Genomic DNA, 13,627 nt, shown 5'->3' with positions numbered 1-13,627 from the left:
GTGTCCACTCGTCACAACAGCTTCCCTGCGGGGAACGCGTTACTCAAACGCTCTGAAGGGTCTCTCCAGCGAGACGTGTACATCCGTGAGGCCCAGACTGAGCTGTCAATACACAGTGACCTCCTGTCCGAGGGCCGGACAGCAGATGGGAGGTGAGGCCACTCCACCGAGAGCGGGTCCCCTGCTCGGCCCTGAACTAGAACAAGAGGCCTCTGTTCTCAGCGAGCGGCCAGCTGTGAGGGCCGGGGAGCCCGCAGACCACAGGGACGAGGCTCCAGACCCGGAGTGTGCACACACCCTCACGTGCAGCAACACAGGGAGGAGGGGACAACGTGCTTTGTTCACAAACGTGTGCTCTCGTTGCAACAGAGGGACAGGAATGCAGACACGGGGACAGACGCCCAGGCTCCCTGGCGCTGTGCCGGCGGCTCAGCTCAGCAGAACTCGGAGGCAGAGGCTGGCTCTCAGCTAAGTGTGCAAGTGTCCGTCACCTAACTCCCACCTTGAGGGGCAGAGGTGACAACTTGTCCCCACATCACGTCACTCCAAGCCTGTCCCTGGGTGGGGTGTAGTGGAGGAGCACTCGCCCAGTGGCCTGAGGCCCAGGGTTCTAGCACCACAAAATACACCCCAATAATCAACCGGTGACTCCTCTTTCTGCCCTGCCCCCCTTCTTGGGCACCCTCTGGCCCTTATCATCTTAATTTTCACTTCGTTTTATCTCTTTGTGGTGCTGGGAGGGGAGGCCCCTGGCTCCTGCCCATCAGGCAGGCACTGTACCGCCGAGCCCCCCCCCGCCCCCCAACAGCACTTTTTATTTTTATTCTGAGGCTTGGTATCACTCAGCAGTCAGGCTGGCTTCAAACCTGCCATCCCCCTGCCTCAGCCTCTCCCGTAGCTGGGATTAATAGGCTGTGTCACCATGCCCGGCCTTAAAAACATTTCTTATTCAACCCCTCCCTGCTTATAGACATTGAAAATACTATATGAATACAAAACACGCTGATGGTATGCCAAAAATGGCCCCGGCTTCAATCCCCAAAATGAGAGAGAGAGAGGGAAAGAGAGAGAATAGGAAGACCTGAATATTTTCAGACTAAAAGAGGCCACAGGGAAGCAGCTGAATGTGGCAAATATTTTGCAAATAATGTGCTTTGTAAAGATGACAAGATAGAATCAGGCTTTGGAACGTTAAGAAAACCCATCCTGCGGTACACAGACACAATGGAATATTACTCAGCTATAAAGAAGAATGAAATTGTGGCATGTGTCAGTGAATGGATGGACCTGGAGACTACCCTGCTAAGTGCAATAAGCCAGTCCCCCAAAACCACAGGCTGAATGTTCTCTCTGATATGTGGATGCTGACGGGAAGGGATAGGGATGGGAACAGGAAAGACTGTGGCATGATCCGACGTGGCTTCCCTAGGTTCGTGTATGAACACACGCCCGGTGGGACTCCACATCATGTAGCACCCCGAGAAGGGGAAGTCAGACTCCATGCACTCTAGTGTCCCGTGTAACTAAAAAGGACAAATAAAAAAAATCTTGAAAAAAAAAAAAAAAAAGAGGAGGATCCATCCTATCTGAAACGCCGTGATTCCTAGAGACCGATTCACATATAAACGTACGCTGTACGTGACTTTGGAAAGAGGATGCTATTCTGTAACTCCTAAGATATCCCAGGCGTCCTGAAGGCCTTCTCACGGGGGAAGAGCTCACCTTTACTGCGTAGTAATGGACCCCGTAGGTGGGCAGGACCTCAACGATCTTCATGTACCTGTGGAGAATGAAGCTACGTCATAAAACAGTCACTGAGACCGTCAACCGGCCCCGTCGGGACAAGCGATTTCAGGAAACACGTTGGTCTTGACGTTCATCATTTTAACCGCGACCAGGGTCTTCCACTGCAGTAGAGGCAGATCAGACCATCACGGGGGTGACATAGCTCACACCTTACCCACCGTTCCAGAGCGTCTGACGGAACTGCAATACCACACGAGACGGTGTTTTACGAACTTTAAGACTCGTAGAAAGGCTGCACTACAGACTCAAAGACTTAAAGTTTGCTTTAAGGTAAGCACCTGATGATTCAGGCTATAGGAGTCCACTTTGGGTCCCGCTGACGAGAAGTTCAACAATTAGCCATTTCACGTACTGACTGTGGTCAAGGGAGCCCAGGCAGACCCTCACCTGTTACGGCTCTTAGAAATGAATTCTTTTAAAAGGGTGAATTTTATGGCTGTAAACCTGAGTTTGAAAAAATGCACACAACCGCCCCCCAACATAGACACCACTACTTTCTACTTTTAATTCGAGAAGTGTTTCCTGTGCTCTTGGAAGGCTTAGCCGTGGACTGGACTGGGCAGGACTTTCCCTCCTCCTCCAGTGGGCTTCCACGGGACATTTGGAAGATCAACTGGTCTGCACACAGGGAGCAATAACTGGGTGATTTTTTGAGCAAATGGCTCATGTGTAAGTGCACATGGGAGGCTAAGGACATATGTCAGGGTGGCCTACTGCACAAGCCAGGCTGGCAACCCAGTGAACTGCACTCCAGGGCCAGAGTCCCCAGCAGGAGAAGCCCGTCTCGTCTGGAGCCCCTGGGTGTCGTGACGGAGGAGGGACAGGGCTCCTCGGTGAGCAGGGCTCCGCAACCTGCCCGTCCGCCTGACTAAAACCCACCAGGGGTCCTGTCTGATTCCCTCCCTCCTTCCTCTTCCCGGCTCCCCAGGTCAGAAAGCAGGGTCAGAGGTCAGAGGTCAAGGACTCAGGGTCAGGACTGCTGGTTCTCATTTCTGCCTCCAGGATAAGACCCAGATCAGGGCCAAGGAGCGGGAGGTGAGGAGGGACCCGGCCTGGGAGATCCCCCTGCCCCTCGCTGCCCACTGGGCAGCGGCTGCCTTGATTTACAGTTCTACGGCCTTCAAAGTCATCCTCCGAGTCTTACGGCAGAAACGCACTTAAGTCACCAGGTGGGACAATCTCCTAAGCGTGTCGCATCAGGAGAACGGGGCTGATGGTCCACAATGATCCTGTGGGTCCTGAATCGCAGGAATGACCACTCTGGACCGTCCAGCACCAACACGCTCTGGGCTCCCCCGGAAGCAGCGTCCCCAACCCAGTCTCCAGCGTCTCGTTGAAAGTGTCCGAGGGTCTGGCAGGGTTGAGCACGGCCGCGCAGTGACCTCGCTGTGCCTTCCCTTCACGATGTCCCCCTCTCCCCGTCACCCTCTACCTGGCCACGCTTGTCCCTTTAGTCCCCTGCTGGACACTGTGGGTGCCTGAGCTGGTGACACTCTAGGACGCCTCCACCCCACGGAAAACTGCTTACCCCAAACGAGACCACAGAAACCGTGCCCAGTGACCACCGGGCAGGGCCACGTGACAGTGAGTCTGAGCAGAAGGAAAAGCAGCACTTACTGGACCACAGCCTGTCCCCGGGTCAGTCCTCTGACCTTCAGATAGTGCTCGATGGCCCGGTCCTCACTGCAAAACAGGAAGGAAGCGGCTCAACACACGGCCTCGCGGGCCCACCCCCAGGTTCAGGGCCACTGGACGCTGGCGGGAAGGCCCTGGCCAGACCGTCAGACTGACTAGCACCGTCGCACACGGCATGAAGGATGATTCTTAAAACGCCACTGCTGAGGAAGGACACAGCCCAGTTCCTCCAGTGGGAAGTCAGGGTGACAGTGCACACGGAGGCCCCGGGGCAGGTGGAGAATCCTGCCCCGAGACTCGGAGCCCAAGGCCTCCCTGCCTCTTCTTGGTTTGAAAAGGGAGGCCAGTAAGCTCTGGGTGTCAGAGACTCTTCATCAGGAACAAAACTGCTCAGAGTCCGCGTGCGGTCTAGCCACCAGCCACTCACAGCCAGCGCCGTGCACCCGCTACGGCAGGATAAAGGCCTGCACGGCCCTCCTGGCCAGCAGCCGGGCCGCCCAGGAGGCTGCAGCAGCACCAGCCACCACGACCCTCCTCCAGCCACATTGCCAGCACTACCTGGAAGACTCACTCCCACCCCTAGATGACCAACAATCAGCCTTTAGTTATTGATTTTTTTTTTAAAGAAAATATCATTTGATGATGATTTGTTCAGAAGGTTCCAAAGTCAACATGCAATGCAGCCTCAACCTTGCTATAAATTTGAGAAATATTCCAACTTTCAAATTGAGGCTATAAAGGTTGAATATTTTATTTTATTTGGCACTTGGCCACTGAGCCCCATGCCCAGCCCTATTCTGTATTTTATTTAGAGACAGGGCCTTGCTGTTGCTGAGGCTGGATTTGAACTCGCCATCCTCCTGCCTCAGCCCCCAGAGCTGCTGGGATTAGAGGTGTGCACCACCGCACCGGGTGAGGTTGAAGATTTTATCATCTTTGCTTTCTCATGATTTAGAGGAAAGCAAAACCATCTTCAGCATTTCTAGGCAGAAGCCGTGGACACTCTGTTTAATGGACTCTGTGGTTTGGAAGAGAAAAATAATTTTCCAGGAAAACTGTGGGATGGAAAATGAGTACTAGGGATTCATTTAAAATACAAACTACCAAGATGGCTAAAAACGTCTGATGCTGTCCAGCTGTAGAGAAGACAATTGGCCGTCAGGGAGGCCTCTGGGCAGGGCAACCCGGGTTCTGGAATCCCTAACACTGACACTGTGCCCTGCCAGGCAGAGGCTGGGCCACGCGGAGGCCACACATACAGGGTGTGCACTCCCCTGCACGTGCTCAGCACCCCACTCACCTTGAGGACACGCGCACAGCCCCCCTCTACCCACGGCTGCCCACACGTCTTGGGACAGTGGTCTCAGGGTCCTGGGCGAGGGCTCCTCCCCTCCAGGACCCGGCTCTGCCTTCGGTCTGATGCGTTTGACGGACAGTTTGCTCTTTCTCTCACCCAAGTGCTGGTGAGCACAGGGTGCTGGCGGGGTTGGTAGCGGGTGGGGCGTCCGCCGCTCTGGCTCACCAGTAAGTGAGAGATGGGTGCTCCTGCAGAGTCCGGGTGGGAAAGGCTGCCAGGGTCTTCAGGTCCTTCCGGGCACTTTCATCACTAGAAAGAAACACAGTGTCGTGACGTCAGACACCGTACCTAAGAGGTCGTCCACGTGATCGGTACGCAGCGCTCTCCACACGCCCTTCACACCTCCCCACGTCCCTCGGCCTCCTCCTACTCCTCTTCAGGGCTACGTCATATTCACCGCGCGGGAACACCCGTGACAGAACCACTTTTCACCATCCAGACACAGACCTTTCTGGTACACCTCTGTTGGCTCCCTACCACCCTCGAGCTACAATGGACGGGTCAGCCATCTCTGGAAACTTCGTCTCTTGGAAATCTCTGGGAAGGAAACCCACGGTGTCCCTCGAGTTACATCAAGTGAACTACAAATGTCCCCCATGCCAGGTGCTGCAGTCACAGGAGGGCAGAACGTGAGCTGTCTAGACAGGGATGGTCTCTGTGGAGGTCGGCGAAGAGAGCGACTCTGGACGGGAGAAGAGACCCTCCGACAGCCTGAGCATTTCAGGGGCGTCCAAAAGGGAACAGGCGACTCTCCAAGGACAGAGTGGGTGAGCAGGTCCAAGGGCCAGGTGCCAACCGGCACACCCTCATTGTCCTCAGGAGGGTGGGTGGCGAGCTTTGTCAGGGAGAGGGCACCGCTGGCCTCCGTGCCTTCCTGGGACCACACCCAGCGTCTCCCTGGGTCTCACTATGCGGGACCAGGAGGGGCCGGTCCGGTTGGCTCCGGCGGCATGCTACAGCTGGACCCCCAGACAGACAGACCCTGAATGGACGGTGGACATTCGACTGGGAAGGCGCACCCCTCACCACCCACAGCCCAGGACAGGCGCACTGCATCTCCATGAGGGGGTTTTACCCACGCTCCCTGGGTGCCCAACGGGGTGAACCCCACATGGAGGACCAAACACTGAACCCGGGCAAAGGAGCTGCCTGCACCTGCGTCCACGCAGCCCCCAGACCCACGGCGGCCTGGGATCAAGCACCCAGGCAGGCTCTGTCGGGCCGGCAGGCTGCCAGGCTGGGCACCGGCAGCCCCTCTGGGGCGTGAGGGGTTGGGTCACGTGCTCCTCCTCCAAAGCCACAGGAGGGCTCCGCAGGCAGCAGAGTGGACCCTCTGGGCAGACCCCTTCGCTGCCCCCCTTCCGTGAGGACAGAGCAGAGCGTCCGCCAACTCCCTGTGAGACACTGTGACCTACACCTGTCAACGCTGCGCTTCAAAACCAGGGTCCGGGCCCTTCCTGGAGGCCAAGTCGGCTTTCTGAGTTACTGCAGGAAGCAGAGTCGCTGGGCCCCGCTCTTACATAAGAATAAGTCTCCTGCTCTTTTGAAATCTGAGCAGCTCGGCTTAATCACACTGACAACCTTGGGAAACTGGTTTGGGCTTCCGGAAAATCAAAATGTACTACAATCCAATTTATTCATATTAAAGGTCAGCTGTCAACTCCCAGGATTAATATTTATTTTTCTTAATAATATCTTTTGTGTTCTGAGCTTGAAGACCATTCTCTCTCTCTCTCTCTCTCTTTTGAAGTACTAGAGATTGAACCCAGGGCCCTGTGCATGCTGGACAGAGCCACATCCTCTGTCCCACTTGGCACTGGGCATGGTGGTGTGCGCAGGTAATCCTAGCTACTCAGGAGGCGGAGGCAGGAGGATTGCAAGTCGGAGGCCAGCCTGTGCAATTTAGTGAGATTCTGTCCAAAATAAAAATTTTGAAAAAAGGGGGGAGAACTTGAGCATATATGGCTCAGTATTAGAACACCCCTGGATTCAATCCTTCGTATCCCCCCCCCAAAAGAAGACAGTCATGATCTAACCACAGTGCACTCCTGCAGTGGAATAGCATGCACCAAAGAAAAAGACTACAGCCACACACAACATGGGTGGATCTCACACACACCCAAAGACCCTAGAGACCCTGCGTAGGGAATGTATGACTTCATGGACATGAAGGGCCAAATGGGTAAAATGGAATAGAGAGAATCTTACATAGGTGTCCACAAAGCAGGAGAAGAAAATGGGTGCCGTAGCCAGAGCCCCTCTAGGGGGGAGCTTTGTTGACCTGGGGGGGTGCTGGGGGGAGGTGCTCAGCAGGCTGTGAGTCCCCTCAAGGTCGTGCCTCAGGCATGGGGCTGTGGGCAGTGCCCTCTCACCCACGTGTGTTATGTGCATTCCTGTGTGTGATAATGCACAACAAATCTAAATCAAACACAGCCCCTGTGGGGACGTGGGGGCCGAAGAGTGGCCGATGGCCCTTCAGAGGAGGGCGGTGCCGCTATCCAAGGGAGAGAACTTACTGCCCGAGACAGGAACCACGGGGTGCTGGGCTTGCTGGGCCTCGTGCTAGGGAGGGTTAACTGACCTTTGGAATTTAGGGCCCACCGGGACTTCACGTTTGAGTGGACAGACGGGAGCTGAGGGCTTATTTGTTCACCCTCCTGGGAGCCTGCCTGGGAGTGTGAGCCCCTGTGTCCCAGCCTGCGGGGGCAGCTGGGTCTGGCTGCAGCAGGAGGCCCCTCCCTGGCTGGCTGGCTGGGCAGCGTGGCTCCTATAAATCAGGATCACCCCAAAGCAGCTGGGACGAGTCGGCCCCACCGGGACGTCTCTGCCTTGCGCGGGCAGTAAACCTCGGCCCGTCTGGACGTTCCTGACCTTAATGGCAAGCTCATGTTGTTTTCAAGACGCGCTTGACCAGAAGGGTCTCTCCAGGTCCTCGCTGGAGACAGTGCCCATAAATCGACACCACTTGCCACTTCTCAGGGACCAAACCAGCCACTGCTTTCTCTTGTCACTGCAGCAGAGACCGAGCCGCCCCCCCCCCCCACGGGGTGGGGGGACCTTATCTGATCACCCAGGCTGGCAATCCCTAGGCACGCCGGACTCCTGCTTCCAAGGCTTTCCAGAAGGACGCCACCCGGACCCTCTGCTCGGCACGGCCAGCAACTGTTCTCAGGGGGTGGTTCCTGGGGGCCTTCCGAGCCCACCCTTCCACGGGCTGTTGTTTTTCTTGACTGACCTCAAAAGCCCCGCTGGAATGTACCCACCCCAGTCATTTATGAGAAAGCCTCACGGCTGGCGAAACCAAGGCCACCCTTGTGTGGGGGGCACGTGTGGAAAGAGCCGCCCGCGGCACATGTGTGCGCCTGTTGGGCTCCCCCACAGCAGCCGCCACCGGCCACCTGCCAACAGGGCAGAGGGCAATTAGCAAGCCGGAGGCTTCCCAGGGAGAGCAGACGCTGTGTCCACGCCTGGGCTGGGGCATCTCTCAGTTTCTAGAACCGTGGACGGAAAACACAGCACAACAAAAAGCCCAGGCCCCGGACTTCACCTCCCTTACCAATGCCCTCGCTCTTCCTCCCCGAAACCCAAGCGAAGGTGCACAAGGAGCCACGTCCACTCCACTGACCACGTGGAGACCTCTGCAGGAACCTCTCGCCACAGAGACATCAGCCACACCCCCAAACGTCAGCGTGGACTCGAGTTCTGCCTGCACCTCCACACGAGCACCGTCCACTCCTTATTTCAGAAAGATGTGGATGTGGACGTCCAGAAGCTGCGGTCAGGGCCTGTGGAGCACTGAGATGAGGACGTGGTCCTGTCAAGGAGTGTCAAGGTCCCACCCAGCCTGGAGGTCATCAGAAAGCAGCTGCAGGGCTGCACAGGAGCCCCTGGGCAGGTCAGCCCTCGGGGGACTTGCAGACCACAGAGCTACTGTTCTTAGAGAGCAGAGCTGACCCCACACGGCCAGCGTCCCCCTGCCCTGTGCAGGCTGCAGGAGGCAGCTCCACCTCCATGGACCGTGCTGACCTGTCCAGGGTTTCCACCACCATGAAGGAGTGGACAGGGCTGAGGACCCCGACAGCCAGGGAATCATATTTAATGTCCCGTGAACAGGGGTGAGAAGTGCCGCCTTCTAAGCCGTGTGAGCCGGACCCCGTATTTAAGGGTGACAACGGGGCTAAACGTGCAATTATTAAAATTATCTCGGTTACTATTAGAAACACCAATGTCACTGACCAAAGCCCTGCAGTCTCTGACCGCCGATGGTTCACCTTATGTTGGCTCAACTTGCATTTTTTAAAAGTCTTTGGCACCAGGGATCTAACCCAGGGGTGCTGTGCCACTGAGCTATATCCCCTTTTTATTTTTTATTTGCAGAAAGTCTTGCAGAGGCTGGCATTGACCTTGAGATCCTCCTGCCTCAGCCTCCCAGGTGTGGGCCACCACACCTGGTGACTTAACAGCTCTTCAGGTTGATGTGGCGTAAAGTGAGACCCATTCAGCAGAAACCCCACTGTGGGTTGTGCTCTTTTTCAGGGCTGGGGGTGTGTCACCTGAGCCCCTCGCAGTGGGCCAGCTGCTGAGCGGCAGGTTGGGCAGGCGAGCTGGATTCACGCAGTTTGACTTACACTATGAACTGACAAGAGTTCATCAGGACGTGCCCACCCTCAGCCAGCTAGCACTGGGGAGAATGCACCAGAACCCCCAGACCCACTGAGTCAGGGTGCCGAGGGTGGGGCCCAGCAGCGTGTACTAACAAAGGTCTGGGAGCCACTGCCATCGGGTGCACGTGACACAAAACAGAATTCCAGGGCGGAGCCGGGAACCCACCATCAAACCCATCACTGAAGATGGAGAGTCGGTCAGGGAGGCTAAGCCGGCTCTTGGGGTGGGTGGGGAGCCAGATGTGGGTTTCAGGAGACCCTAGGTGACCAGAGCTCCTGCTCACAGGGGTTTCTAGGTGGCAGAGACTGGCCACGCCTCTCTGCACAGGGCCTTGGGCTTCTCACTGTCGGGATGTGAAAACAGCTTCCAGAGATGAAGTCACTTAGACTCTGCCGTGAGGAAGAGGCAGCCGTGACTCTGAACCCTGCTGTGACCACAGAGCCGCCCCCTCCTGGGTCCCACGAGAGGGGACAGAGCAAGACCCTCGGCTTTGCTGGAGGACTCAGACGGTCCTGTTCTGCTGGCCTCTGACTAACTCCACGAGAATGTGTGTGGCTTGGGTGAGGACAGGCTGCCTTTCAACCAGATCAAACGGGATTAACTCAAACTGGATTAACTGCCCAAAGAATCCAGAGCGCTAACAAGACTTCAAGCGGTATCTTCCCTGACCAAGTCCACACCCAGCGGCACGTAGCTGGGCTCTAGGAGCAAAGCTGTAGTTCACCTTTAAAACTACAGTTTTGACCAGGCTCAGTGGCCAGGCCCGAGATTCCCAGAGACCCAGGAGGCTGCCGCAGGAGGATCTAAGCCAGCCTCAGCAATTAGACCCCGTCTCAGAACAAAAAAACAGAGCTGGGGATGTGGCTCCGGGGTAGAGCCCCCCTGGGTTTCACCGCCACCACTGAGGGGCAGAAGAATTTTAAAATGTACTCTACAACCAGAGCAGACTGCAGTTATCTGCGGCAGAATCTGAAAATGGGGAGTCCAAACTCTTCTGAAGCCCAACACTCTCCAACCCGCACAGGGGTCCATCGGGCAGCCTTCCACACTGACAAAAACCTCACAGCCCCCAGGAGGAGCGGGGACCACCAGTCACAGTCACCCGACAGCCAAGGCCACTCCTGATGATCCCAACTAATTTAGAAAAACGGCCTATAAACAGAGCTAACTTCAAAATACCGAAAACAGAGCACCCTCCTCATCCTCCCCATCCAGACCAAATTTCAAAGACAGCAGCTCCAGCCGGTCGGGGTAGTGGGGGGAGCTTACAGAATGCACCCTGCTGCGTTCACAGAGGGGGAACCGGCCCTGGGTGTCCCGAGACTCACCGAACTGGGAGCTGCAGGTAGATCCAACAGACGTTAGACCTGGAGACGTCTCCGGCCCCGCAGGAGGGGGAAGGGGAGATAGTGGAGAGGTGGGGAGGAGCCACAGCGCAGCGCCTGGGGCCGCACCGCCCCTGACCACACCTCCCCTGGCCGCAGGGTCTTCCCATTCCTGGAACCCTCCCCGCCCCACCTAAACATTTCTGGATCACACCTTAAATCCACTCAGCTCGCAGCTATTTCCAGAGCCTAAGCCATTCTCCTGGCAGGGTGAGCAGGGATGCAGCCCCCTCCCCATGGCTACTTCCTGCAAAGCGTGGGGGGGGGGGGTTCCCCTTTCATCCCCACAACAGAAGCTCCGGTCCAGGCTCAGGGGTGTGCACCCAGACAGGCTGGGGTTACCCTGCCCCCCCCCCCAGACCCAGACCTTCAGCTCCATCCTCACAGAAAATTTAAAAATAAATAAACAAATAAATGAAAACCTTTGGGCTTCTCAGGAGACCATCCTGGGCACTCCCCAGGTGGGGCGAAGACCCTGCCCTGCACTCCGAGAACTCACAGGGTCTTCAGCTGCACCCCACAGAGCCAGGAGCTACTTCTAACTATTCCTAAGGTGCAGATAAGGCCCCCACCTGCCCTGCAGCCCAGGACACGGCAGCCAGAAACCAGCCAGCCACTAGTCTGCGGTAACAAGGCTCACGTGGGTTCAGTCCCCGTTCCTGGCTGTCACTTCCGGGGTCTTAGATGGATAGACCTTTACCACCGGGGGTTCCTCATATCGGCAGGGCTGGTGGCCCATGTCACAGGCTGGTGGGCACATTATGATGCACCACTGAGAAGACACCTGCTGGGTTCAGGGAGCGTGTGTCCCTCTCCCATCACAACACAGGACACTGGGGATCTTACCAAACAGCTCTTCCCTCCAGTCACCCCCTGAGCCAGGCGGCAGTGGGTTATGACCCCCAGAAGGACCACCCGTGGGTGATGGAGGTGAGACGTGCCAGTCAACATTCAGGGCGTGCTTACACAGAATTGCCGTCCTTTATCTAAAATCCTGGTTTAGCTTGGCATCGTGTCTTTTCCTTTGCTAAACCTGGCGACCCTCAGGGTTCAGAGTGACTCACAGGGGAGAGGGCCTGGGGAGGCGCCTGCCAGGTTCCAAGTGGTCAGCCGCTTCAGGACGGGCTGGAGGGGTCTCAGTGGAAACCTTCTCCCCAGCTGCCGGGCAGCCTCAGAGCCTACGTCACACCTGGTCTCAACACGCTGCTCTGTCTGAAGCAGGGGACCTGCTAGCCTTCTGGAAAGCGCAGTGTCCTGTCCCCTGAAATCCCTTTGCTGGCCTCCCTGGTGACTGAGGACAACCTACGGCCCCTCTGCTCCTGGATGGGGATCAACTGTCACGCGGTTCAGGAATTCAACTCAGAATGGAGAGGCGATGAGAGACTCTGCCGCCCGGTCAGCCAAGTTGCTGACGACTCTGATCAGCCTCCCGGGCACCTGCAGCCCTCCTACCGTCTGCTGGAAGAAGCAGAACCCGTAGGATGATTCACAGGAAAATCTCTGATCATCCCATCCCAAGTACATGTACGAAGACACACACACGAAAAAGAAAAATTCAGCTGGGCACCCGTGATCCCAGCCACTTGGGAGTCCGCTGAGGCAGGAGGACTGCGAGTTCAGGTCAGCCTAGGCAACTCAGTGAGGCCCGGTCTCAAAATAAAACAAAAAGGGCTGGGGCTGTGGCTCCGTGGTAGGATGGCGCTCGGTTCAGTCTCGGAATCACAAATAAAAACAAAAACAAAACAAAAAAAACCAAAAATATTTCACCTCTTGCCAAATTGACAGAGGCAGAAAGTACAGTATTGATTGCCGGTGTTCACAGGGAGCTGGGAATAAGGAACCACTGAATAGGTTCAGGGTTTCAATTTTGCAAAATAAATAAGTTTTAGAGATTGGGTACACAACAAGGGGAATGTGCTGTAGACCACTGACCTGGTTTTTTGTTTTTTGTTCTGGGGATTGAAGATATCAATGATTGATTGCTCTGGGGACGTGGCTCTGACACTGACCACACCCCCAGCCCTTTTTAGTTTTTCTTTTGAGACAGGGTCTCCCTCCGTTGCCCAGGCTGGCCTTGAACTTGCGACTCTCCTGCCTCGGTTCCTGAGCAGCCAGGCAACACCTGGTTTCAGCTTTTGTGATTTTGCTGGTAAGGAAGGTAGTGATTTTTACAAATCAGTGGCAAAGTGCATGATGCTTGTTCCACCCAAGGGGCCACCCTCCAGCCACGTGGCCAGGACGGCAGGCTTCTCAGGGCCCCTAAGTTTCCTACCTGCAAAAACGGGGTAGGTGGTGGCACCTCTCTCTTCCTGAGCTGTTGCCAGGGGCCACAATAATAACTGTCACAACAGTAACTGTGCCCCAGGGAGGACAGCTAACCCTCCCTGTCATCCACTGTGGCCGGGCCTGGGTCTGACCCCAGAGCTCCCACCCCCAGCACCTCCCCATTCCCGTGAGGACTGAGCCCAGCACCTCGGCCCTGGAGCTGCAGCCAGAAGGGAATAATGACCCTTTATAGCTGTGCGTGCTCCAGAGGGTCAGGACTCAGGGGCAGACTCCTCCCAGGCTTTGACTAGTTTTCCTCAACTCTTCTCAGAGCATCTCAAGGGGTCCTGTCCCAGGGGACCTGCTCCTTTTTATGACCCAGCTGTAAACTGGGAATGTCTCCTTCCCCTTGGAAGGGCGATGGTAACCCACCCCGTGGCCACCACTTTCTCCTATAAACAGAAGCACCCCAAGGAAGCAGTTATTGAGGACTTCCAGGACCTTAACGAGGCAG

General features: G+C 56.2%; 1 protein-coding gene across 7 annotated transcripts in view; it reads right to left on the bottom strand.

The window, feature by feature from the left end:
• The window catches only part of Frmd4b (FERM domain containing 4B), a 142,555-nt gene that overhangs the window by 33,771 nt on the left and 95,157 nt on the right, over positions 1-13,627 (bottom strand). For 6 of the 7 annotated variants that reach the window (XM_048786988.1, XM_048786986.1, XM_048786985.1 and 3 more), the window contains exons 8-10: positions 4,964-5,047; positions 3,424-3,489; positions 1,723-1,780 (exon numbers count right to left, since the gene is read on the bottom strand). In XM_048786988.1, the coding sequence (XP_048642945.1) occupies positions 1,723-1,780; positions 3,424-3,489; positions 4,964-5,047 (208 nt within the window). Of the gene's footprint in view, positions 1-1,722; positions 1,781-3,423; positions 3,490-4,963; positions 5,048-10,791; positions 10,974-13,627 lie in introns of those variants that run through there. The other variant, XM_048786990.1, reaches the window with a different exon arrangement.

Source organism: Marmota marmota, unplaced genomic scaffold, assembly GCF_001458135.2.
Source record: "Marmota marmota marmota unplaced genomic scaffold, marMar, whole genome shotgun sequence".
Taxonomy (NCBI): Eukaryota; Metazoa; Chordata; class Mammalia; order Rodentia; family Sciuridae; genus Marmota; species Marmota marmota.
The sequence above is the reverse complement of the archived record's forward strand: the minus strand, read 5'-3'. Positions and strand labels throughout refer to the sequence as shown.